General features: G+C 47.8%; 1 protein-coding gene across 5 annotated transcripts in view; it reads left to right on the plus strand.

Moving 5' to 3' along the window:
* Window positions 1-26,270, plus strand: part of FRMD5 (FERM domain containing 5) — a 292,774-nt gene that overhangs the window by 204,503 nt on the left and 62,001 nt on the right. For 2 of the 5 annotated variants that reach the window (XM_065412241.1, XM_065412244.1), the window contains exons 2-4: window positions 6,994-7,098; window positions 14,062-14,104; window positions 15,323-15,401. In XM_065412241.1, the coding sequence (XP_065268313.1) occupies window positions 6,994-7,098; window positions 14,062-14,104; window positions 15,323-15,401 (227 nt within the window). Of the gene's footprint in view, window positions 1-6,993; window positions 7,099-14,061; window positions 14,105-15,322; window positions 15,402-26,270 lie in introns of those variants that run through there. The other 3 variants (XM_065412242.1, XM_065412243.1, XM_065412246.1) reach the window with 3 other exon arrangements.

A 26,270-nucleotide genomic window follows, 5' to 3' on the forward strand; every position in this document is an offset into this window, starting at 1 on the left:
GTAAAGAATGAAAGACCATGTGGCAAGGTTGTAAAGGAGACAGCCTGGTCACAAGGCAGGAGAATTCTAGGGACAGCAGAGTGACAATTTCCCAATAGGAGCCACACGAGTCTCTGAAGAAAGCTCAGAGTAAGTGACCAGCCCAGGTTACAAGCTTTTCGAAGCAGCAGACCAGCACGAGCGCCGATTTCCATGCCCAGCGGACTCCACTTGGTGTCCAGGTCACTCTGCCATTCTCCCCTGGATACAGCGGCTGGATTTCCACAGGCTGATTGTTTACTGGAGCTTCCCACCCTGTGTGTCTCAAGCAGAGTCCCTCTCCTTGTCCCCATCACTGCTGACTTTCCTCTAGGACTGCACGAGACACTAGTAACCTGCTACAGCAGGATGGGAGCCAATTAAATGCAGCAGACTTGCAAACGGAATAGACCTTGACATGCATTTATCCTTGGAAACACAGGCCTGTGGTGCAAGGGACTGGGGACAGCCCTTCCATTACTGCTCCAGCCTGACTCGGGGATGCTTGTTGCTAGCCCTTTGGAAAGGTCAGACTCTGCACCCAGCCAGTGCAGGCTGATGTGAAGTAAGCAAATCATTTCAGTATTTGCATAATTCCAGCCTGAACTTCTTAACTCTTTAAATGAAGCACAATTGATTTAAAATGCAGTGACATTTACCATAATGTATCAAACGCCAGAAATGTGCTAGAGACAGACCTCTAGGGGTTCCCTGATTGCCTGGCCTATTTCTGGTGAGTGATTATTTGATCAGATAACAACATATTCATTAAATGGATTTGTAGGAAAATAGGATCCTGTGTTATCTTAAAGGAGCCCTGTCAGCTGTCAGAAGCCACATTTGATCTGCGCAAGATGAAAAGCATTAAAGCACAGCTCATGCTGACTTCAGAACGCAAGCACAGCCAGGTTACCGAGTGGCAAGGCAAAGAGGTGCTGGAGTGCTTTCAGAACTAGCATACCACGAACAAGACTGTGCCAGACGGACAGGCTAGATCCAGTGGCTGTGGTGCACTAGCTCCAGATTCTCACTGGTACAAGTAAGAGCAGAATCTGGCCCAATAGCTTTTTCTCTTTTTTTTTTCTCTTGGTAAGTAAGAACTGCAGTGAGAGGAAACCCCTGGAAAGCTCTACGCCTGGAGTCGTTTCCAAGAACACTGCCGGGGCCAGGTAGCATGGCTTGAGATTTCCAAATGTGACTTGTGATTTTTGGGTGCCCAACCGGAGCCGTTATAAGGGGGCCTGATTGTCAGAGCATGCGGAGCACCTGCTCTCTGGAAATCAGCCATTTTGGAATCATAGTATTGGGTTGGGAGCATCATACGTCAGCTCCCTGCCTCTGGAGACTTGGGGCCAGACGCTGTGGGCACCTTCAGCGGGCGTTGAGGGCACTCAGCACCGCATGGGATCGGTGTGTTCTGGTTCTAATTAGGTAAGAAGTGAAAAGGAATGTAACAGCCTCAGTCTTTTTTTTTGTTTTTTGTTTCCATCCTTTCATCTGCGGAAGACGGTGGGAATTGCAGCCTATGATGTAGATGGTTTGCAATTTCTCATGTGACCGAATAGTCCAATCTGAGATTTGAATGATCTTTGGCAGTTGTTGCAAATGTCTGTATCTTGGTTGGGAGCTGCTTGCTTCCTACAGGCTTGTTTCTCTTCAAGCTTTGGGGGGCCAGCTTCTGTCATGAACTCTGATGCCCTGAAGGAGACGATGGCGCCACTTGGTACAATCACTTGCCAAGATTTCCCATCGGTCAGGATCAATTCCAAATTCCTTCATATCTTGCTTGCGTGTGTTGTTATAGCGAAGCTTGGGACATCCTGTTGTTGTTCCCTCTGATAGCTCCCCGTACAGCATGTCCTTGGGTATGTGTCCATCTTCCAACCTACTCGGATGGCCCAGCCAGCGCAGTCGTCTTTGCTTGAGCAGGGCTGTCACACTTGGTAAATTTGCCCTTCAAAGAACCTCTGTGCTGATGATTTTATCCAGCCATTTGGTGTTGAGTATGCGGCGTAAACAACGTAGGCGAAAACTGTTTAACCTTTTCTCCTGATGAGCATAAGTTGTCCATGTTTCCCCACCGTACATGAGTGCTGAGGGCGCAAGCTTGGTACACTAGCATTTTGGTGTTGATGGTCAGCTTTGAGTTGTGCCAGACTCTTTTAGTTAGTCTGCTAAAGGTGGTGGCAGCCTTTCCAATGCGAACATTTAGTTCTTCATCCAGTGAGAGGTTGGTGGTCACTCTAGAACCTAAATAGCTGAACTTCTGGACGACTTCTAGCTGGTTTGCATTTAAGGTGATTGAAGGATCTTGTGGACCCCCCGTCCTAATACAGCCGTTTTCTCAATGCTGATAGTGAGAGCAAATGCCTGACAAGCACTTGGAAGGCGGTCCATGAGTTCCTGTAGTAGGTCTTCATAGTGGGCTCTGAGGGCAGCATTTTATCAAAGCCACGAAAGCACCTCAGGAATCTAGCACCATTCAGGAAGGTTAGCCTCTAAACTGGCCTGGCATGGGTGCTGTGTTCCAAACTGGGGTGCACTGGCAGTGATGGGTGGGGATGCTTGTGCTCATCCTGTTCACACTGCACCTGGCTTTCCAAGGTGCTCTTAGCCCTTGACTGATGAGCACTATACAAAATATACCACGGAATGAGTCATCAGCACAGTACTTTACTGAGCACTATCTTGAAAATCCATCAGTATTAGTAATAGTCTCTCAGACTTTGGAACTGTAATTTCTTTCCCATCCAATCTTGTCTCTTGTCGATTTGGTAAATGGCGAATTTTCCCCCTGCGGTTCCTAGTGGATCTTGAAATTGACACACACCCCTTTTTGTTTGTTCACCAGTATTTAGTTTTTCTCCCGAGCACAGAACACAAGAAATAGACATTGTACGCACCTTCCTCTGCGTCCATAGCACTTGGGGGTTGGGAGGGTTGAGAATAGTGTTTCTTAGGGCTTGTCTACACACACAAGTTGCACTAGTTTATCTTAAATCAGTTAAAAAAAAAAGTTTAGTTACACCTGTGCAACCCCACCCCCCTCATGCCGACACTTTCATGTTGTTTTAAAACAGCAGCTTACATTGACTTAGCTTGTGATGGAAATGTACTGACACCCGCTAAATGGTTATGGGCCAGGTTTACACTGATGCAAGAGTGTCCACAGGTGATGATGCACTGGGTTAACTAAATCAATAATAAATCACACTGTTGATTAAATGGGTACAGTTTTGTTTATGGACCAATCCTTAGTTAAGTGATGCTGGAGAGCAAAGAAAGTCCAAGTGCAACAAATATTTTTGTAGGTCCTACACTAATATTGGCTCTCCCCCCCCCCCAAAACAAAACAAAACAAAAAACCAACTTTCAGCAGTGGATTGGAGAATGTTTGGAAAAAGCAGTAATCATACTTCTAATCTCGAGGATATATAGGCACTATCCGCTGGGGCCCTACACATGTGCTACCTTCATACCCGGTCGGCAGCCCCATGGACTCCAATGGCCCCACTCTCACTGTCTAGAATTACGCAGGTGCCTAAGGCTTCGCAGGACTGGGGCTTCAGGTTTTAATAATCTCAAAATATACCAAGTTTTAGGTCTATGATACTTCAAAATTCCTCTGTGACTCCCAGTCTCGCTGTATTTAAACAGCAACAAAGAGTCCTGTGGCACCTTATCGAGTAACAGACATATTGGAGCATAAACTTTCGTGGGTGAATACCCACTTCGTCAGACGTATTCACCCACGAAAGCGTATGCTCCAATACATCTGTTAGTCTATAAGGTGCCACAGGACTCTTTGTCGCTGTTACAGATCCAGACTAACACGGCTACCCCTCTGATACTTAGCTGTATTTAGAAATTGTCCTGGCACGTGGGACCTTATAAAACTGCATGGTAGTTGTTCAAAAACCTGTTTTCCATAGACAGCCTATTCAGCGCCTTACAGAAGTCATTGCCGTGTGTTTGATGCTACAGCACATGCAGAGCAGAAGCACCTTCACTTGTACACAGCTGACTAACGAAGCCGGCCAAAACCAATACCAGTTCCTCTTGGCAGACTAGCTGAAGTGACTCAGGGAGGGACTGACTCGTAAGCACCAGAAAAAAATATACCATGGCTTCGACCCCCTAGCCACACCTCTTAAAACGTTCCGTTTAGCCATGCTGGGAAGCAGAGCTAATCAATGCCATTACACAGACAAGGTTTAAACATTGCTACTTTTCTGTATTTAATGGTAATTGGACTGGATGTGCATCCTCTTCTTCCAAAGGAGTTCTGTTGTAATTCAGCAATGCTTCGACGCATTAGAACGTTTAGAAGTTCCTTTTAGGAGTGGGTGTTTCTTCAGCATGGAGTCTTGAAAGCCCTCGCTGGTTATAGACAAATACAGACTTTAACAGCACACAGCAATGCAAACCAGTGTAGAGCAGGAAGGGAAGAAGAAGTTATTCTTAATATCTCAATAGAAGAGGAGAGAGAGAAAACAGGTTAAAAATAAATAAGTTAGTCCTTGAATCATAAAATAGTGAAAGACTAAAGGAACTCAAGCTACGTAGTTTATCCAAGAAAAGGCCAAGAGGTTACCTGATCACGGTCTGCAGGTACATAGATGGGGAAGAGATTTCTGAGGCTAGGTCTACACTACCTGCCTGAATCGGCGGGTAGAAATCGACCTCTCGGGGATCGAATTATCGCGTCTCGTCGGGACACGACAATCGATCCCCGAATCGACGCTCTTACTCCACCAGCGGAGGTGGGAGTAAGCGCCGTCGACGGGAAGCCGTGGAGGTCGATTTTGCCACCGTCCTTACAGCGGGGTAAGTCGGCTGCGATACGTCGAATTCAGCTACGCTATTTGCGTAGCTGAATTTGCGTATCTTAATCGACCCCCACCCCCCCGCCGTAGTGAAGACGTAGCCTGAGACTAGATGGCTCTTTAGTAGATGAAGGCATAATGAGCTCCTATGGCTGGAAGCTGAAGCCAGACAAATTCAGAGTAGAAAAAAGGTGCAAATGTTTAATAGTGAGGGAAGTTAACCACTGGGACAACTTGCTTGGGGCTGCGGTAGATTCTCTATCACTTGGGGTCTTTAAACCACGACGGGATGTCTTTCTAAAAGATCTGCTCTAGCTCACGCAGAAGTTGTGTGTGACGCAGAAATCACTGGGTGAGGTTCTCTGGCCTGTGTTATGCAAGAGGCCAGACCGAATGATCGTTTCTTCTGGCCTTAAAGTCCTATGAATCTATTAAAACATCAGTACAGTGTTCTGCGGCTTTCCTGTTTGAAAAGAGAGTGGTAATCTTACAGCTTCCGCTGTGGACCCGTAATACAGAACTAGACGTGTTCGACTGGACAGCAGAAATCAGGAGGTGCGATATCACAGTCTGAGCAGAGCACTGTAAACGGGACAGTCATGAGTTCTAATCCCAGTGCTAACAACACCCTGAGTCCTCAGGCAAATGGCTGCAGCGCTGCAAATCTGCGGCTATCCCCACTTTCTGTCTGGGGAGCAGGTATCCACGCAGGGCTCTACAAATGGCTTAAACCCCTTCCTCCGTTTCCATGTGTGAACAAAGGACGGCATCACAGGGGGTTGTGAGAGTTAATGGTTGAAAAGTGCTACGTAAATGATAAATATTATTGAAGCAAGTGAAAGGAAAATTACTAAAAGCAGGAAATTTATGAAAACAGATACGTGAATCTCTGGCAAGATGTTTATAAAAAACAGTGAAAACATTCCCTTAGAAGTATCCAGGAATGTAACTGCAGTGTTTCAGAGCATCGTCATTGTTCTTTATTAGGGTGGACTGGCCCCAGTGACAGCCATTCCATGATAAAAATGAAACACAGTTACTTAGAAGCCGTTTTCTTACTAATAAATTACGTGCCTGCTAGTGAAGCGTCAGAGCTACAGGCTGCGGTGTTCTTCTGCAAGGAGTCTATTGGGGAATGAGGATGTGATTGGCTGGATGCAAATACTGGCACATACTCGGTGAACATTTGAAAGGGGTTTTTATTGAATTGGGAAATCATCCTATAGATGGTGATTGATATAAAATTAAATGGGGCCATTTGAGTGATCTAGTGCCAGGCCCGCAGAAGCCTGGAGCAACTTGGAGTTCGCGAAGGGAAAGGCGTAAGCACGCCGAGGCCCCAATTCAGCACGCACTGACACACATTTAACTTCAATGGGTTTTAAGCATGTGCTTAAAGATAAGAGCGTTTTTAAATGCTTTGCTGAATTGGGGCATTGGTCATTAGTGGCCCACGAGTTGGTAGAGTCTGAGCTGAGCAGCAGAAGGAAGGTCATTCAGTTAGGGTTGATAGTTTGTTCCATTGTCCATAATATTGGAGCACGTCTGATCATTCAGATCACACGTTCTTCTAAAACCTGGGGCACTGGCAGGGTAAGTCGGGGTGGAGCAGCCTGGACTCAGAACATCCTTCTTTTGTCAACCTGAGCTAGACTCCACTTGATTGCAAAAGGTTCTGGGTATTTCACATAACCCAGGAAAATCCCTGTTAATATGAATCCTGAGTGCTTAGTGTGATGCGTTTACATTTCTCAGGCCAGGACCAATAAGATAAAAACACACTGGGTTCTGCGCTCAGTTACACCTGTGCAGCCCTAGTGAAGTGAACGGGACTTCTCTGCGATTACACCAGTGTAGGGGAGAGCAGAACGTGACCCACTGAGATGAATTCATCCGTGATAGAACTCCAGTGAAGTGAATGGGATTAAACCAAACCTGGGTGTGATTCTAGGTTTCAGATGTCCGAACGTATTGGTATGTCGTGCTCCCACTTGCAAATCCTTCACCATCTCGTTCCCAGCAAACGCGAATCCTGCTGGGTGTGCTGTTGAGTATTGCAGTGTTCTACGGGGCCTCTGCTTTTGCTTTTTAGTTAAACGTAGCGGGCGTGTGTCTATCCATTTGTAAATGCAGTTTCTTTATCTTGCAGAGAGATGCCAAGGGTCAGTATCTGTTTGACCTTCTCTGCCACCACCTAAACTTACTGGAGAAAGACTACTTTGGAATTCGGTTTGTGGACCCAGACAAGCAAAGGGTAAGTAGCAGCTAAGTTACGAGCTACACTAAGATCTGTTCCAAGACATGCTTGGATAGTCCGGAGGAATTTTCCCTACAGTAAACCTGTAAGGCAGTGCTGCTTCAGGTACATGTCACACTCCTTAGCTGGGGAAATATACCTTGCCTGTCTGGGGTTTGTATTTGTACTTTTTCTTAGTGATTCACTATTTAAAAAAAAAAGTCAGAGAGAATTGTTGTTCTTCCTGTAACTAACAGCCACAGTGCAAAACAAACAGGGAAATAAACTGAATTAGAATTAGAATTAGAATTAGAAATCAACCCAGCCCTTTTTCAGGAGTCTTTCTCTACAGCTTTTCCTGTCTCTGCTGGTCTGCAAGAAGACCAGCCTGAGAAATTGTATCTACCCCGATGGGTTAATTAGCAGGGTAATGTGGTCCACCTGTCAATCAAAAAGCCAGCTGTCTCCCTCATTCACACTGTACCAGGTGAGGAGTCTCATCTGCTTACTTTCATTACAAACGTATGTTTTGATACTTCCTGTTCCCTCAAGCATTTCAGAGCCTGTGCAGCTCTGAGAGGGGGAGCTGGATCGTATTCTGGTTCATGCATCAGCCACAGAATTATTCACTTAGTTCCAACTGCAGGATCTTTATAATAGGCTGCGATGTGTGAACCAGAAAGAACTCAGCAAGACTCTCAGATTCCAGGATGAGCTGGCACTTAAGGGGGAAAAAATCTTTTCATTTGTAAAATGAGCAGATCCGTGTGGACGAAAAGGAGAAGCAGACATGGAACTTCCTAATGGCCATTTTTTTCAGAGTAGCTTTACCAAGTAGAATCACATTTTCACATAGAGATGGACATGTACCAGTCCCCTCTAGAGTAGGAAATAGAGCAGCTGCTACCTGGGGCAATAAAGCATGAGAAGAAACAACACAGTACGTGGAAGCTTGATAGAGAAGACTTCTAGGTTCGAAACTGGCTGTGCACTGCATTCATGAGACTGTTTCAGACAGCAGGCTGATGGGCGCCGATCGCACAGTGCAATCTGCCAGCACCGATCCAGGCACATTTGCAATGTCCCATTCAAGTCAAAAACAACTCTGCCCAGGTGCAGGAGTACACAACAGCAGGTGTTATTGCAGGAACAGGGACTTGCTGAGCTGTCACTTTGTGGCTACGTATAATGAATATCACAGTATCTCCAATAAATAAAATGTTTGGGCAGTAAATATGTGTGTGAGTTATTTCTGCCATTTCTCAAGGTTAATTCTCTACATTCGATTAATATTCCTTTAAAAACACCTAAAGAACGCAGCATTGTACCAGCATACAGCGGATGCCGTGAGAGCACCTGAAACGGATGGGTTGGAAGCTCTGTATGCCGCCAACTGTTTTTTACTATTCTGGTAGCACTGGGTTTGCTGCTGAGATCAAGATCTTTCCCAAAAGCATCAGAACAGGAGTAATTTCTGTTCCTGCTCAATCCCCTTGCACCCATCCCTCCGTCTAAGAAACAGTGAGGATACGCAGGGGAAGAGAACTTACAGCACAGCTCCCTGAAGAGTGAGGTGGTGCCATGAGCTGGGCTGTTATGGTTAACTTCCACTAAGCACGGAGATCTTTCACGTGGCTCCTTTTCCTCTCCCAGTGGAACATACACCAGTGCTCAGGAGACTTTGTTTGCTGTCTCTTCGGCACGCACTGGTTTTTGTGGTCCCCCCGGCTAACTTCCTGGCTAATGATGATGCAGCAGCATCAGTGGCCTCGATGTCTTTCCTGTGTGCTAGTGATCGGCTGACTCCCAATGCCTTTCTTCAACCCTGCAAGTTTTCTTCTGGGCACTTGTGCTTGCATGCTCCTCTCTGAAATCTCTCCGACCTTTCTTCCTGCTCGTCAGTGTCACGGGCGATGAATAACCTCATTCGAAGGAGTGGCTGAATTCATAATGGGTAAAGTGTGGTAGCTCTTTAACGGTGGAGAGCAACATTTTTCTTGCAGTGATTCTGACTGATCACTAACTGCCACTCTGGTTGTGTTGCCTCTTTGTTTTCCTGCTTATTGGCAAATAGCCTCTTTAAATATATGTACAGATAAGGCCTTGTGTGTGATACACTGGAGTGTGTTGTCTGTTTGCATGGCCATTGAAAAGGGAGCACCATACAGGAAACTGCATGCACCATGAGTCCACACAAAGGCTAAGAAGTGCCTTTGGGAATTTCTCAGTACATATTAATAGACTCAAGCGGTGACATTGTTTCTTCTATCAGAATGTCTACACAATGGGTTGGGATGGAGGCATGGAGGACATGAGCTGTTTTGTCTTGTCCAAACTGAAGTTATAATGGCATTTAGTGTGAAAAAAGTCCTGGGCTTGGTCCTGACATCACTGACCATGCGAAGATCAGAAGGAACGCTCTTGAAGTTGTGCATTGAGTTTGAGAACTCGCGTGGCTGTGTGTGTGGTTATGGCATCGTTAAGGCCTGGAAGACTCTGGATGCAGAGTTCAAAAAGAGCTGGTCAGCTGGAGCCCGACCCTTGAAATGGGCAAGGTTGGCCTCAGAGAGTTACCAGCACCCTTGGGTTGTGTTAATGTCATTCTTTTTGTTGTTGCTTTTCTTGGGGGTGTTCCGAGCCCATTGCAGTTCAATTAACGGGCACGACTGGCTGGTGTGTATTATGGGAGGCATAACAGAACTCAGTGGAGTGACCCCGGTGTCAGACTGGCTTCAGTGTGACCAGAATCGAGGGGGCTGAGCAGGAATCATTTTAACCTTTGCAGTTAAAATGTGGCAGTTTTGTTATTAGAGAGCTGCCTGGCTTTGCATTTCTCAGTTTAAAGCACCGCGTTTAACACCTGACGAATGGGGCTGCCTCCTCAATCCATTATCACTGCTGCACGAGTAAATATTTCTTATTGGAAAGCAAACCCTTGCTGCTCAGAGACGTGACTGAGCTGAGGCGTGGGCAGCCGCAGGGGCTTGCTGGAAACGTGCAGCCAGGCTCGCGTGCTGCCTTCACAGCGTATCTGGGATGAGTTCGGAGGCACAAAGCTGACTCCAGTGTTCCCAGTCTCCAGGAAGTGTGATTGTACCAGCCGAGCACATGCCCCGCAGAGAGTTCTGGGCCATGCAGAAAAAGTATCTGATATTTGTTGCAAACGTATTTATTTGTGAAGTATGGCCAGGCTTGGCAAGGAGACTGTGCCGTGTAGCTACGAACCGTCAGCAGTTTAGAAATGGTTGTTTGAGAGACTGTGGTGAGGAAAGAACTGCTGAGGAGCCAGAAACAGTGGTTTTGAAATTTTTCTCAGACCATAAAAATTGGTGATGGCTTCTAATGACAGGTGCCCTGAGCCTGTAGTCCTTCCCTACCAGGGGTGTCCTGGTGTTTATCTGGTCCAGTGTGAAGTGTTCCAGGTGGTGTGACTTCCCCCACTTCCCTGGGGGATCTTAGACACTGCCTAGCAGGTCTTGCTGTTGGGGGAGGTTTTTCCTGATGCCTTTTCCTTCATTCATTCAATCTCATTCCTCCCTTGGCCACCCAAAGAAATTCTCCCTCCTCAAGGACTCAACTAAGGCCTCCAAGAGCTTGAGATGCTCTCAAGGAATCATAGAATATCAGGGTTGGAAGGGACCTCAGGAGGTCATCTAGTCCAACCTCCTGCTCAAAGCAGGACCAATCCCCAATTAAATCATCCAACAGATTTTTGCCCCAGATTCCAAAGTGGCCCCCTCAAGGATTGAACTCACAACCCTGGGTTTAGCAGGTCAATGCTCAAACCACTGAGCTATCCCCCCCCAGAAAGGAGAGGGAGGCGTGGTGCCCTAGCTGGGGTGTGCCGTGTCCTGCCCGTGTAAAGGGGTCTCGTACGAACGGCTTCTCCAGTGGTGGCAGTGCTACTGTACTTACTGCGTGATGCAAGTGTGATGGGTTCCTTTTGAGCCAGGGTAACTCTTCGCTGGCTCTTGTGGCATGCGTGCTGTTTCCTCGGGATGGTTCTTCACGTTGCCTGCAATGTTTTGTGTTAACTGACCTTTCCCTTGATTGCTGTGATGTCATTTTTCTCTATTATTTCGTGGCACCTCTCCCCAGGCATCTGTTAGCCCCCTCTTCATGCCTAGGGAAATCTTTTAGTTCCTTGCATCACCCTTTAAGTTGGGCCACAAACGTTAGCAGCAATGGTTGCAAAACCTTGCTGCAGTAAGAACTTGCGGCAGCTTTTTGGAAGGTGCTGTCAGAGTCACTCCAGAAAGACAGGCCTCAAGTGTAACCTACTCTGTCCTGTTATAATTAAAGATGTTCTTTTTTGGCCCCCTAGCTTACCTTGGGTGATTTCAGTCAATCATTCCAGACAATGCCAAGCAGCAAACGGCATTTTGCATACGCAGCTGTGCTGATTGTACGTCCCAGCGCTGTTTGCATGTATCTGTGGCACTACAGCAAAGTTAAACAGCAAGACCCATCCCTTTAAAAGAAAGGTGTTTGTGCCTGACAGAGGGAGGGATCCAGCAGGCTTGGGGGTAGCTGCAAAATCCTCCCGCTGCAATTTGAAAGAGGCAGTTTTTCAGATAGGGAGGGGTTTATCACAGCACCCATCAATGGGTTTGTGTTACATGTTTATAGTGCAGGACCGATACTAAGGGTATGGCTGTGCTAGAAACACTGCAGCTGAGCCTATGGGGTTCTTCCATCACTCTGAGAGACGGCAGCTAGGTCGACAGGAGTCTACACCGGGGCTGAGCTCGGCTTAACAACATATCAGCAGCGTGAGCCATGTAGCTAGGCCAACGTATGTGTTAGGTGTAGACCAGGCCTCCCGTGCCCCACTTTGGGCTTTGGGTTTAATCATTCAGCATTGGAGTGATGGACCTCTGTTTTCACAACACAAAGCACATGTCCAGCTATAACATACCCGTTCAAAGGTGGGGGTAACACGTGGGCCTAGACATTGACAGTGTCCTGTCAGCTCGCTGTGCTCTGTCAGGAATCGGACAGTCAGGTGATACGGAGCGCTAGACGCCAGCTAATGGAAGGTGATCAAGCCGAAGATGAATGGTTTTGGCACGTAACCTGACTGATCTGTTGGCACAAATGGAAAACTGCACCTGACCTTGGGATGTTGCAGCTAGTAAAGCAAGGGGAAATATTTCCCAACTGTCTTGTACTTCACCTCAGCAAGTGCTTTGAGATGCCAGCAGAAGAGACTGCTGTCCAGCTGGCAGAGTTCTTGTTCGACACGGCAAGATAAAATGCTCCCACTCCAGTGTCAGATGGACTTGGATGGTGATACCTAGTCAGATGTAATGGGGCTGCTGAGAGGAAGCGTGGCAAACTCGTCCATCCCTGCGGAGGCGCAGAGCAAGAATTGTAATAGAAATGTGACATGGTCTCTCGGGGTTCCCTGGGCCTAAAGGAGTTAGGGCAGAAGGGAAACCGCTGGCTGGTCAAACTCTAGGGAGAGAGGGAAATTCTCCCTCCAGCTCCCCTGCCCCCCCGCCCCCCAGGATGCCAGAGGGAAGGAAATGCCTTGAAAGATGTTTCTGTGCTACAGGGTGGATTTTAAAGAGACACTGATACTGGGGGGACACTTTACATCCACTGATGCCATCTTATCCCTGCCCCATATTTGGTGCTGATCAGAGACCGATTCTCAGCCTGCAAATTGCAGGGAGCCAAGCTCCTTTAAAATGCAGCTCTTCCCCCCCCCCCCCGCCCCGGTTCGGGGGATGCCCCCAATTAACGCGGGGTGAGCAGCAGCCAAGATGCAGGCCGCAGTGCAGGCAAGCTAGCGCTGCCCTGAGAAGGAGCGGAGAGGGGGCTACTTAAACAAAGGTGGGGCCTTCCTTTGGGAAATGAGGTGGTTCCAGTCAGACCCATCAGAGTGCTCAGCCCGAAACGCCCATTGCATCCCGGCCGTAGTACAGCTGAGTCTCTCGGGCTGCGGGTTCTGGGAGTCTGGGCAGTCTGAGGACAGAGTGACCGGGCTAGCCAGGGGCTGTGTGCTTTGCTGGGATAGCTGCTGGAGGTGGGACAGCCTTCAGAGCAAAGCTCAGTCCTTGCTGCCCCGCTCGGATGAGCCATGCCATGTCGCTGATGCCTGGCCTGGCCTGCTCAGAGGCACCCATCATTACTATCTGATCCGCGTGGCCGGGCCCAGTGATTTCCAACGGTCTTAGCACATACCAGCAGCTCGCTCTTCCAGGTGTACTGTCCTTGTCAGTGTTAAACCCCACGGGAGTGGGGTGGAGGTTTGTCTGCTAGCCCTGCCCATGGTATCGGAGGTTGCCTCTTCTGACTCCTTTTCTACTGCAGCCGTCGCTCCTCAGAGATCATAGGGAAGCTGCACTACCTGCTCTGGATGGAATGTTATGTCATTTGTGAAGTATCAGTCTCACCTTCTGATTTCCTGGCTTCTTAGAGTTTGCCACCCCCGTGTGAGCTGGCACAAGCTACCTTGTGAGCACGTGGCCAGACTAGAAGAAGACTTACCCCCCACTGACGTCAGTGGTAGAACTCCCATGAGCTTTCACGGGAGCAGGAGTGAGTTCTCATTATCCCAGGGATCGGGCATTTGTCTCAGCCTTGCGTGCGGTGCAGCTGGTTGAGCAAATGTTCCTAAAATATTCCACGTACTTTAACAAAGTCAGGATCCCAGTGGCTGGTCGTTGTGGTGATCGGGATTTGCATCTGACACGCTAGGGTCTGATACTCTACCTGCCTTGGACAGGTGTAAATCACTGGAGAAGATGTGAGGCAGTGGAATATCAGGCCCCCTCGTTTGAAACTTCTGAGCTTGCTGCATGGTCCCCTCTTTTTCTCTATAATGTATTGGTCATTCAAAGAAACATGCCTCTGTTTCAACCTGTTTTTTTCTGTTTCTTTTATTTTTACCCCAAAGAGGAGGCATTACAATATTAACACAAGGGTATTTGTTACAGGTCCTTTTGAAAAAAAAAAATCTTTTTTTCATTTCAGCATTGGTTGGAGTTTACAAAGTCTGTTGTGAAGCAGATGAGAGGTAAGTATTGCATTTACTGTGCATCTATGTAGGAAGATGTCCGATGTTGCCTATGCATGCTCCCCTTAATTTTATAAGCATTTCCCTCTGGTTTAGCCACTTGACTTGTGTGGGTTATTCCCTGCGCATCACCTAGCGAATGTACCCTTCTGAATATCTCCGTTCCGTTGAAAATGAAATAATTCTCTCGGGGGCAAATTTTCATTAAGCCTCCTACTTGTGCCAATGTAAGTATGTCCATTTTGCACATGCAAAATCTGTGTTTGCTTGAACAAAACAGGTACCTGCATGGATAAATGATCCGAGTGAGCAAATAACAATTTGCAAGCCCACCTGTTTTGCAAGCAAAAGTGAACTTTTATTGCCCACACAACAGATACCATCACGTGTACTGTTGGCACAGCCATGGAGGCCCAATGAAAACCCCTTTTGGAAATGCCCCATTATTCCTTGAGTTGTGTTTTAGAGATCTCCCCCACCCCCTTCCCCCCAGCTGTCCCTCTGCTCCACGGGCCACTGCAGGAGGAGCCAGGGGCATTGTGTGGCAGAAGCCCCATCCCCTCCCTGTCCTTCTCCATTGTCTTTAGCATCCTGCTTGTAGGGTGGAAGCCAAGTGTAGGAGCACAACGACTGCTGTCATGAGCAGCCCTTGCTTGGCTAAGGTGGAGGTGGGAATCATCTTTCTGACCCCTCCCGCCCTCTGTGGTTGTGTAGGCCAGCTCACAGTCTAGCCTATAATGTGTGTGTGTGTGTGTACGTGTGTGTGTGTGTGTGTACTGTGTTTGTGTCGGTAGGGATTGGGGGGAGTGGACAGACAGGCCATTCAGATTTCAAGCAGTGTCCTCCGTGTACTCTTAGGTGTCTAGGAAGACTGGAGGACTCTAGATTGTTATTTACACCACAATCCTTGCACAGAACAGGGGGGCAAAGAGGGGCTTTTAGCTTCCCCATTGAATTCTTTTGCCGTTATGACAAAGGGAGGTGCTTGAGGCCCATCCTTTCTCTTGGTGCCTGGGGAGTTGTGATCACAACTGCCCTTGCTGTTAATGAGTGCTCTGCCTGTGCTTTGGGGGGATATGTAACTGCGGAGCCAGATCTGGTCCTGACAAAGATTTGACTAGCTCCTTTATTTGGGATAATAGCTGAGGAAGGCACGGGTGTATTTGTTCTTAATGGATACAATTCAAGTGACCGTAACATTGTCATTTTACGCTGCAGCCCAGCCTCCATTCACCATGTGTTTTCGTGTGAAGTTTTATCCCACCGACCCTGCTGCTCTGAAAGAGGAAATAACCAGGTAAGACTGAAGCTAGCAGCCATGGAATGGGGTTCGCGCTGGGTGCCCCCCGAAGGTATTGTTAAAGGTCAGACACGCTTTCAGCTCCGCAATCTGAAAAGTTTGGTTTCAGATTTCCCTGAACAGAACCAGTCAGAGTCACCCCCCGGGTCCGTGTCGAAAGAAGCATGACAATACTGTTACTATTCACTGGAAGCCTTTTATTGGCTTGCAAAGTCATCCCGCCACAGTTGATGTTTATCATTAGCTGTTGATTTAAACCCGCTAGCTTGAACTTCCACGACCGTCTGTTAAGAAGATTGAGTTGCCAGAACACAGCACTTAGACTGTATGTCATCATTATAGCAGGAGCCTGAGAGTCTGTCTACGCTGCCTTGTTAACCGGGGTCTGTGGGAGCTGGGCTTGCACACTCGGTGTTTCTAGGCCTGCACTTAAGTGTCCACCCTGCATTGTAAACCCCGGCTTACGATGCTGGACCCAAGTCTCACAGCCGTGCTAATGCGTCCACACTGCACTCCGCAGACCTCCTGACTTGGTCTGTGGCTTGAGGTGCATCCATGATGCAAAATAAATGGGCTTCACAGCAGGACTTGGGCTCTGGCCTGTCCCACTAACAGGGTCCTAGGACCCAGATCCTGAGCGCTTGCTGACCTGAGTCAGGTTGTCCTGTGTGTGGATGGAAGTGGGGCTTAGGCTGAAACCAGACTCAGAACCTGGCCATTGTGTGCAGTGGAGACATGCCCATAATGACTACGCTAGCCATGATTGCAGAACAGGTTCTAGTCTAACCCCTGGGTATTTCAGTTCCTTGTAACTTTCACCTTTCAGGCTGAACTTCCCCACGCATGGTCTCTGCTGAAAGGTGACTCTGTTGCTCTGTAGTTAGGAACAGCAACAGTTAATCTGTTGTGGAGTATTAGGAGAGGTTGAAAAATGCACTTTTCCCATTGTCAAAAAACCACATGCCACTGTTTTGAACAGCTCCAGAGCCCAAGTTATGGCTGCACATGCGCTTACATGCGTAGTTACGGGTGGACATACACCGTGCACTTGAAAGGGTCTAAGCGCTTCTCATTCCCCTCGAAGTCGCTGGTAGCTGTTGGTGACCAGCAGCTCTCAGGATGCATCGCTATTTAAATAAGGGGAATGTCTTGGGATGAAATGTATAGCCAACTGCAGGTCAAATGTTTCACACAGTTTCTCCGGAGTTGTCCCTATGAAGAAATTTGGGCTTTAGTTCTCTTCCCTGCATTTATTTTTGCAAGAGGAAGGGTGGCCCTAAATGTACAAGCACAAAAGTGTATCAGTACTTAGGGAATGCTCTGTTAAGTACTTATAGCAGTTATGCCACTTGCTGCCTCAGTTTCCCCAACTGTAAAACAGAGATAGTGATACCGACTGGTCTCTTTTGTAAAGCGCTTTGAGAGAGTCAGTGGGACCTAGGCTCCTAAGCCACTTAGGCTATGTTGAAACTTTGTCCATCAGTCCACATCCTTGTGGGGGATCTGAAAGCTGACCTAGGAGTGAGACCGACATTCCCGACAGAACTCATTTGGAGAAGTGGGGTATAATGGAGATCCAGAGGAAAAGATTGGGGGCTAGATCCTCAGCTGGTGGAGATCTGCGTGGCTCCATCGACTTGATTGCCTCCTTGCCCTGGGCAGGAGAGACTGCAAGTGCTGTATGTTAGTTGTTAGGAAGGGGATGGTGGAGATGTCCACACGTGACTAGTGATTTTGTGTGCTGCACTCGACACCTCCACGGGATTTCATTTTCAGAAAGAGCTGAGCACCCAGTCTCTGAAAATCAGGCTCCTTTAAGGTGTCTGAAGTCAGGCACCCCAAAATCACTGGTCGGCCTCTGTGTTTAAGTGTCAACTGCTCAGTGGCAAAGCCATTAGCCATGGTTGCTTTGATGTTGGCATTTCCTTCTTCTGCCCCTTTCAGTCAGATGGGAGTTATGAGACCGGCAGCTATTTTTGTGGGGGGGGGTTGGATTCAGCTAGAGATGCTTCATCCAAGGGCTGCCACGGGTCATCCCCCAGTCAGATTATTGTGTCAAGATAGCGGCAGCGTGGCACGGGGTCTGTTATCACCACCCATACGAGTGGTCAGCTGGGAGAAAACAGCCTCGTCAGGACGGGTGGTTAAGTACAGTAACACCCTGCCAATATTTTAGCCAGGGGGAGTTCCTGCAAAACTCCCTCCCCCGGCTTAGCCCGCAATAACCCTTGTGCACAACAGCTCTGTGTGCCTGTACGCCAGGCGGGTGGGGGACAGGCCTGTTGATTCGTTGGTTTTCTTCTTGAAACCAAAATGCTTCCCCATCATTCCCATAGCCCAGGAGGGGTGCGGCACTGCTTGGAAGGGACACTCACACCCAGCACGCTTCACTGGCAACGGTTACACTTTGTGGGGCCAAATCCTCAGCGGGTGTAAATTGGTGTAGCCTCATTGAAATCAGTGGATCTGTGCCAATTGAGTACAGTCCCATGGTGTTCAAACTATGCAAAATTATGCAGTAGTGAGTGCAGTCCGTGTGTGTGTGTGTGTGTGTGTGTGTGTGCACATATGTGTGTCTGCGGTGTTGCGTGGGGGTATTTTTCCATCCCTAGGTACGTGGGGTTTCCTTTTATTCTCAAAGTCCCTGACACTTGCTGCAGTTGGGTCCATTCCAAAAGCAAAATGGGTGCTCTTCAGAGGTATACTTGTGAGTCCTGGGGGTGAGTCACCTCTGGCCAGGAATGTGCTCTGGCACATCACTGGTTAAATATCCTTCCCTCATAAGTGGGGGGAAGGGATTGTTCGTTACCTTGAGACCAGTCGTGCCATCAGTGGGGCACCCAGGAGATAGGTAATGAAATGTCCGGGCTCTACCCCCTTACAGGAATGCAGTCTCCAAAAACGCCTTGATTGTTTACGAACATCTGGGGTTATCTTTGCCAGAATCCAGTCAGGTGCGTTTAACTTGGAGGTTCATCAGTCCCTTTAAAGGTCTCTTCACTGGCTGGGATGGTGGAGCACAGTTAACGAGCTGCTGATCTGCTGACCTGCCTTAGGTCAGTCCCCACGTCCTATTCTGCTCTGAGGAGGGAATGCGCATGGCCGTGGCCACGAGGGTAAATGTGAGAACGCGAGGAGCATGGTTCCAAGCTGCAGTGATGGAAGGAACTGGTGGGATCTTTCTTCTTGTGCTGCATTGCGGCACGGGGGTGACCTGATGTGATGGAAATGTTTGACACAGCTGTATTTGGGTGCCTGATTAAGATTAGGACCTCCTCCTCCTCCTCCCTGCAGATCCTAAATAGAGGGTGCTTTATGGTCCTTTGTGGGGTGCAGTGGTCCAACTTATTTCCCTGGAGGTTCAAGGTGGGGGAGCAGGCCAGGTGGTCATGGGAGTACACTCAGTGGTCAGTGGAGGACAGGGGGTTGACGTGTTTGGGGAGGGGGGAGAAATCCCATGTGAGTCATGCCAATGGAGGGACGGAGGGAGAGCTCAAGGTGACAGCAAGGGAAGGGGATGTAAAACTCTCTAGTTTCACAGCATGAGGCGTGAGTTGTCTCAAGGCTGCTAAGACCCCCTTCCCTGCCCCATCCGCCCTGCCACACCTCACAAGGTTTAGCCAGTGATGTGCGGAGGCAGGTTCCCGGAGCTCCCCCCAGGGGGTTGATTGAAGGGATGCTTTTCCTGTCTCTGGTGGAGCTGGCCTCTCCTGGGCTCTGCTGACTCATCCCTGACAGAGTGGTCTTGTCCCAGGAATAAAAATGCTGCTGAGGAGCAATTATTTAGGCAGTTTTATCTGGTGATTTGTTCGGCATTTCAGCTTCACTCGGACAAACCTGAAGGAAACCCGAGGTTTAAGCGGGATCAAATCTGGGGAACCCAGCCCTCTCTTGGGTTAACTGCAGCCACTTGCTCCAGACCCAGCACAGCTGATCCATCCTGCTAGGCCGCTACTCCTGTGTCTCCTTGGTACGCCTGGCTGTGGAGCGTAGTGTTTGACACTTACAGGTTAACGCGCCTAGTGGTGGATTGAAGGGTTTGTCAGAAGCCTGTGGCCTTTGAACAGCAGATGGGGGAATTCCTGTCCTGTGGACATTGATGAAGTCGTGGAACAATAGCAGCATTTCCCACAAGGTCTGGCCGCAGGATGGGAATGATGAACATTCCTGCAGGGCAGGAGAACCAATGTCCTTCTCCCTATGCCGGTATATTAAACATCTCACTCTGTGTTAGCACGGGGCTCTACGTTCTCCCCAGGAATCTGAGCGTTGGCTAGGCGTATTTCAGAGAGAATGTCAATGAACTAGAAGGTTGTCAGAGCGTGATGCCCTCCCGCTGCTACATGTGTGTCGGAGTAAAGCCGAGTCGCTTATTTTCAAGACAGGACTCTTGATCCTCTGACAGCATTCCATTACAGTGACTCCGTTTCTATCATATCAAATGACTGATGCAGATTGAACCATTTTACCTGTTAGATGTTGGTGCACTGGAGTTTGAATTGCTCACTGTTCCTGACATGCTGCATTTAGATTCACTTGGGGGGGAGGAGCAGAATCCTATTGTATGCCTCAGGCTAGGTCTACACTACAGCGGGGGTCCGACCTAAGATACGCAACTTCAGCTACGTGAATACCGTAGCTGAAGTTGCGTATTTTAGGTCGGCTTACCTGGCTGTGAGGACGGGGGAAAGTCGACCGCTGCCGCGCTGCCGCCGACTCCGCTGCCGCCTCTTGCCGTGGTGGATTTCCGGAGTCGACGGCAGAGCGATCAGGGATCGATTTTATCGCGTCTTCACTAGACGCGGTAAGTCGATCCCCGATAGACCGATTGCTACCCGCCGGATCGGCGGGTAGTGAAGACAAGCCCTCAGCCAATCAGACATAAGCTCCCCTTTAAAAAAAGTATTGTATTTATGTAACTAAGCTGGCTCAAGCCTGATTGTTTTAAAAAAAATTTCAATACTTAGTCTTTAGCTGCCCATCCAGCCTTGCTGGCTGCCAGATATTCTATTAGGGGTAATTCACCGTCATCTTTAAACAGTCACGCGTTATCTGAACTTCATTGACTCTTTGTACAAAATGTGCCTGATTCTAGGTGGGCTATAAATATTCAAATTCTCTTGAGCCTGGAAGACAAATCTGGCTCGGCAGTGCAATGTCTCATTTGCAATACTGCTCAGGTAGCAGCAGATTGGCTTTTGACATTCCGTTCCGATTACAGGTCTTTGGTGGGGGGTCGATTGCACTAAATGCTGATCCAGAATTTATCACCACTGTTTAAAAGTGTTGGGGTGGATTTGGCAGAGCGGTGAGAGATGAAGTTTGTTTGAATATGAAAGGCTGGGTGTGATTAGGACTGCAGGGAGATGAGGAAGTGCTGGGTGTGACTTTAGAACAGGGGAGGGGAAGCTAATGCCAGCAGGTTGTGTGTGGGAATGCAGAATTTGTCACAAGTATCTGTGTAGGCATAAAGAAGTGGGCTGGTTTGGGGCTCAGCATGCGTATTTGTTCCCAGATTTTGCTAGCAAATGGAAAAGGAAACATGCCGGAGTTAGCCACGCTGCCCATGTGTTGACACCACCCCCAAACGCTTTCACATCTTGGCTTGCTGTTCTCTTGGGATGTGTATAGGAACATTCGGCACAGCTCTGTTCACACACAACAGGTCACAGTAGCTGCGATGCACCAAACCCAGAGAGCTGAGCTTTCCACGCTAGAATTTGCTGTGGTAGTGGAGCGTATTGCCGTGAGCTACCGCAAGGTGTAGGCCTTGGAAATGCGACGTTTGGTTCCCGTTGTCCCCGGTCCGTCATAGAAGACAGAGCTGGGAGAGATCTTTTAGGCCATTGCTAGTCGTTTTCCAAAGGTCTCATCAGAAGAGCTGTTAATTACAGGACCAAAGATTTCCGGCTTTGTTTCTTTGCCCTTTCCAAGATGGTGGGGTGTTTCCTGCTTTCCAATACTCAGGATTCACTCCCAGATGTAGTGACCTGTTTAAACAGGCCCTCCCTTGTTATTTGTGGCCAGGACTCTTTGTCTAACCTTTTCATAACTGGTTCTGTTTGTTAGCCTGCCTACCTCCTTGTCTGTTATTTGCAGCAAATTGATGGCCAATGCAGGCACTGCTCCGCCTCTTCTGCTTAAAATATGGAGCCAGATGAACAGTCCTGCTACTTCCTTATTTCCACCGCTCGTCCCCTCTAGACGTTTATTCTTTGTCCGCTGGATGCATTGAGGGAGAGCTGGTTTATTTCCAGGCTGCTAAGAAGAGACAGGAAAAGCAGAGGGGGAAAATGCTGTGTGAGTAGCTGGCAGTGTCCCTTAACTCTAACACTCAGGGCAGTAAGGGCTCAGTCCTGCTTCCATGAAGTGAATGGCACAACTCTCCTTGATTTCAGTGGGAACAGGTTGTAGAGGAGCACTGGCTAGGCAAGGAGTGAGCAGGAGACTGTGTCCATTCCAGACTGCGTGATTGTAGGAGCCCTCCCCTCGTTTGTGCCCGTTGTCCAGCTGGAACAAACAGAAAAACAGGCAGGTTTGTTTCAGGAGCATGTCTTTGGTTCTGGTGTGTGAAGTATTTGCAGACGTGCAATTTTAATAATGTAACTTCTAGCATGAGGCTATCAGACCGATACAACAGTTCCAAAGCTGGCTAATTCTGACATTCATTCCCCGTGATTCCCTTTTCCCCTCGCCGCTTGCACAGTGTTAACTTGCCTGCAAGCCAGCTGTGAGTCCCTTCCACTCTTCATTCCTGCCTGCTCAAGTAAGGCGCACCTGTTCCCAGATGCTGCAGCTTGATATAAGTCAAGGAATGGTTCCTGGCAAAAACCCTGCCCCGCCACCTGATCGCTAAACAAATGCAACTGTCAGTGCTGCGCTTTGAGACGGTTCAGATGCTCGATTCCTGCCTTGTAATCTTGTCTTTTTCGAAGGCTGCTGTAAAGCAGGGCTGAGGCAGCATGAGATGGGGAATTGAGAGCTGGGTTCAGTAAATTGGACTCTTCCCAGGCAATACATTTAGTCCAAAGCCCTTGATGAATGCTTTTTGTCATCTTCAGATAAATGGATGTTCCTCTCTTTCTGTGCTGCAGATCTCAGGTGGGGGGAGAAGGGAGAGGAGGTACAGTACAATGTGGAGTTTATTAAAAAATGACGTTAATTTTTTAAGAGGTCTTTGCATATAGGCCGTGTTTAGCATGCTAAATATCCTCTTGGCTCTCCGGAAAGGAGGGAAGCACAAATGTTAATTGAGCACATTGGAACAGTACAGCATCATTAACAAATAATTCTGCCAAAAGCAGCTATTGGTTAGAGATGTTTACAACACTGTCCACTCTGTCCAAAGTGTAATTACTCTTTCAGACAGAACAAATTGCAAACACACATCTGTGTCCTAATAAGTTTGGAAAATAAGGCTTCCGAAGGAATCAGGATTTGCAGTGAGAGGAGGGGAAATTGACAGGAAAGAGAATATAGAGAAGTTGGTGGGACATGTTTCAGGTAAACACCACAATATATTTTGCATTGCAGCTAAGGTCAGAAATCTTCAAAGCGGTTTCCAATGCCTTGTTGTTCCCTCCTTGGAAATAAAGGGGAAATTGGTGTCTGCATTCTAGCACCTGAGACTTCATTTTTTTCCCTACATCATGAAACGTTTGGCTAAGACGAAGTGTAAAATCAATGTAATATCGGCTAGTGCAGTGTTTCCCAAACTTGGGACGCTGCTTGTGTAGGGAAAGCCCCTGGCGGGCCGGGCCGGTTTGTTTACCTGCCGCGTCCGCAGGTTCGGCCGCTTGCGTCTCCCACTGGCCGCGGTTCGCCGCTCCAGGCCAATGGGGGCTGCAGGAAGCGGCATGGGCCGAGGAACATGCTGGACGCTGCTTCCCGCAGCCCCCATTGGCATGGAGCGGCGAACCGCGGCCAGTGGGAGCCGCGATCGGCCAAACCTGCGGACGCGGCAGGTAAACAAACCGGCCCGGCCCGCCAGGGGCTTTCCCTACACAAGCAGCGTCCCAAGTTTGGGAAACACTGGGCTAGTGGGAGACTAGGCCCTGCCCTTGCTGTGGGGTGGTCTCAACAATCCAGTAGATGTTTTCCATCGCTTTCTACTAGGATCTTAAGCACAGAAGCACGCAACACATTTAGTCACAACAAAGGGGACTAACCAGAACAGCACTTCCATCTCGGATGGAGGATGGCAGGGCACTGCTAATGTGCATCAGAAGCTTTTGCAGCATCTATTGTTTAGCTCTGTTTAGTTTCACTTTTATTGTGGTTAATTTTAAGATCAATTGGATATTGGTCTATGGTTCCAGTGCATGACTGAGTGTGAACAGTCCCTGCGCTGGTGCACTGTGACAGACGTGGTATGGAAAGGGCCGGGTGTGGAGAACATTCTTAGCCGGCAAAGGCTTCAAAGCAAGCCTCTCTGGACCCCGGCATGGACTCTTCGCAAAGCCAGGAGTCTCTTGGATCAAGGGAGCGAGTACTGAATTAAACTTGGGTAAAGGTGCCTGTCCTGCACTCTGGGGTACGGAGATGGTGACCCAGAGATGGCTGGATCCAGGCTACAGCCAGCGTTTCCATGGTCAGTGGTACATTGGAACAGCTGGGTTCTCAGCTGATTAGAAGCTACCATTAGTCACTACTGTGATTTAATCATTTACAGAACACAAGTAAACAGCCAGACTGATCACACGGATCCAAACCTATTTAATGGGAAGTATGGGTTGGGGATGTATCCATTTGAATTGCGGATCTGCTGGCCAAAGAGAACTGGGACAATTTCATGTTTAATTTTCATGCTTCTGCATACTCTGGGCCCATTTCATACCATCCCCTCTGGGGCTGAAATAGTTTTGTTTTATTTTATTTGTTAAAGTGAGGCATCTATAAACTTTAGTCAACATCCTGATTTCATTATTTCCTGCCAGTGAATGCAGTCAAATCCTGAACACAAGATTATAAATTGGAGAAACAACATTTGAAAGAGTAAATGTGGGATAGTTTGAGAAACTAAACCTAATTTAAGAGAACTCGGGCATGAGTCTATTCCAATCTACCTGGCAGTGCTCAGAGTATCCTGTGGAGATATGTATTTATTTTCTGCACCTAAGGAAACAAAAATGTTGAGGGTCAAATCTGCAAAACATGTTAAATTGTGTATGCAAAATGTGATCAGGTGTCTTCAAATAGATCACTGTACATGCAAATGGGTGCACATGAAGACACCCATTCTGTGTATAGAGATGCATATTTTGCTATGCAATTACCAATTTGCACCCATCAGCTTTTAATTCTTGCATATGAAACCTGAGTACCTGTTTTAATTCTTTAGAAGTGGCCCTTACTGACTAATTTTCTTGTCCTACATATGTATGTTGTAAAATAATCTGAAATTGCCACAGGTGATGGTCAACAGACTGCTGATGGAGCAGAGGACACATGTGGTGATGCTGGGATTAGAAAAGTTGTTTACTAGCCACTGGTGTAATAGATTGATGAGGGGTACTTCTGCTTTTTTTAATTTGTAAATGAATGTAAAGGCATTAGACTGACAGCCCTGGCGAATGAATGCCTTCATTTACGTGTAGAATAAAAACAGGGATAGCAGCAGCACAAGCTTTTTTCCCTTTGTATCCTCAAAGCACATACAGTTTGCTGAGTGAGGTAGCCGCTTGTCTTCTAGAAATTACAAGACCACAAGACTTATTTCCGTATGCCCTCAGCGGTTGTCAGGTGGAGACAAAGCTCAGTTGTCACTGACTTGGGCTTGATTAGAATCAGTGGCCTGAAGGTGGAAGGCGCTAAATCCCTCTACTGGTCCCCCGGGCCAGCTGGTGTTTTTCCCCCTGGCATTTGAGGAATCACAGAGCGCATGCGTCTGTATGTCTTTAAACATCCAAGATGGATAGTCAAGATCCAAGCCGAGCTCCTCCGGAGTTAGGTAGGCCAACTGGAAGGGCTAAATATATTCCAGCATTCATAGAACCATAGAAGTGTAGGACTGGAAGGGACCTCAGGAGGTCTTCTAGTCCAGCCCTCTGCATACCATCCCTTGGATGTGCACTCTCTCTTTGGAGTGTCTGGTGAGCAAGGACTGTGACTGGATGAACTCTGGGATTTTGCCCTCTTTTATACGGTGTATTTGAAATACTTCTGGGCTCAGGATTACGTACCTTTTGTTTTTGTATTAATAAACTAAATATATTTTTCTTTAGAAGGATGGGTTAGAGAACAGAAGATGGACAATGGAAGATGAGATCAGCATAGGAAGGAGGATTCTGGAGTTCTGTGCCTTTCTTGATGATGTGCAGAATTAATGGGAGCTTTTCTTGTTCTTCAGGGAGAGAGAAATAAAACCCATAGTTCTTATCTGAAAGTCTGAGAAGTTAGTATCCTGAATACATGGGCAACTCTTTCTGAACCTGTTTGCCAGCCCCCTGGTAGAGTCAGATTAGCACAAAATCAAGCATTTGTAAACAGGCCATTTTTATTTGCTGAGCCTGTTTTAAAATAACTTCATGTCTAAAACACAAGCATTTCTGCTTCTATAAGAAGGTGCCCCATATCAACTTTCCCAGACATTTGGGGAGGAACAAAGAAGTGTCCAGGCATAGATCTCAGACAGATGCATGTGGTTGCCCTTTTTTAAGAGCCACTTACTTGGTTTGCAGATTTTATGTTAACTCCTAGCAACTGCAAAATGTTGCCATCATTAGGCCTCAATTTAAATGTGAAATGGCCAATGACGTCTCTCTGAACAGTGACTGCTATTCGGTGGGCATGGTCATTAAACTGTTCCTACGGTATTCTATTTCTTTTCTGTAATCTGAGATCAGCACAACATCTGCAGTTGTCAGG

Source organism: Emys orbicularis, chromosome 10 (assembly GCF_028017835.1).
Source record: "Emys orbicularis isolate rEmyOrb1 chromosome 10, rEmyOrb1.hap1, whole genome shotgun sequence".
Lineage (NCBI taxonomy): Eukaryota > Metazoa > Chordata > Testudines > Emydidae > Emys > Emys orbicularis.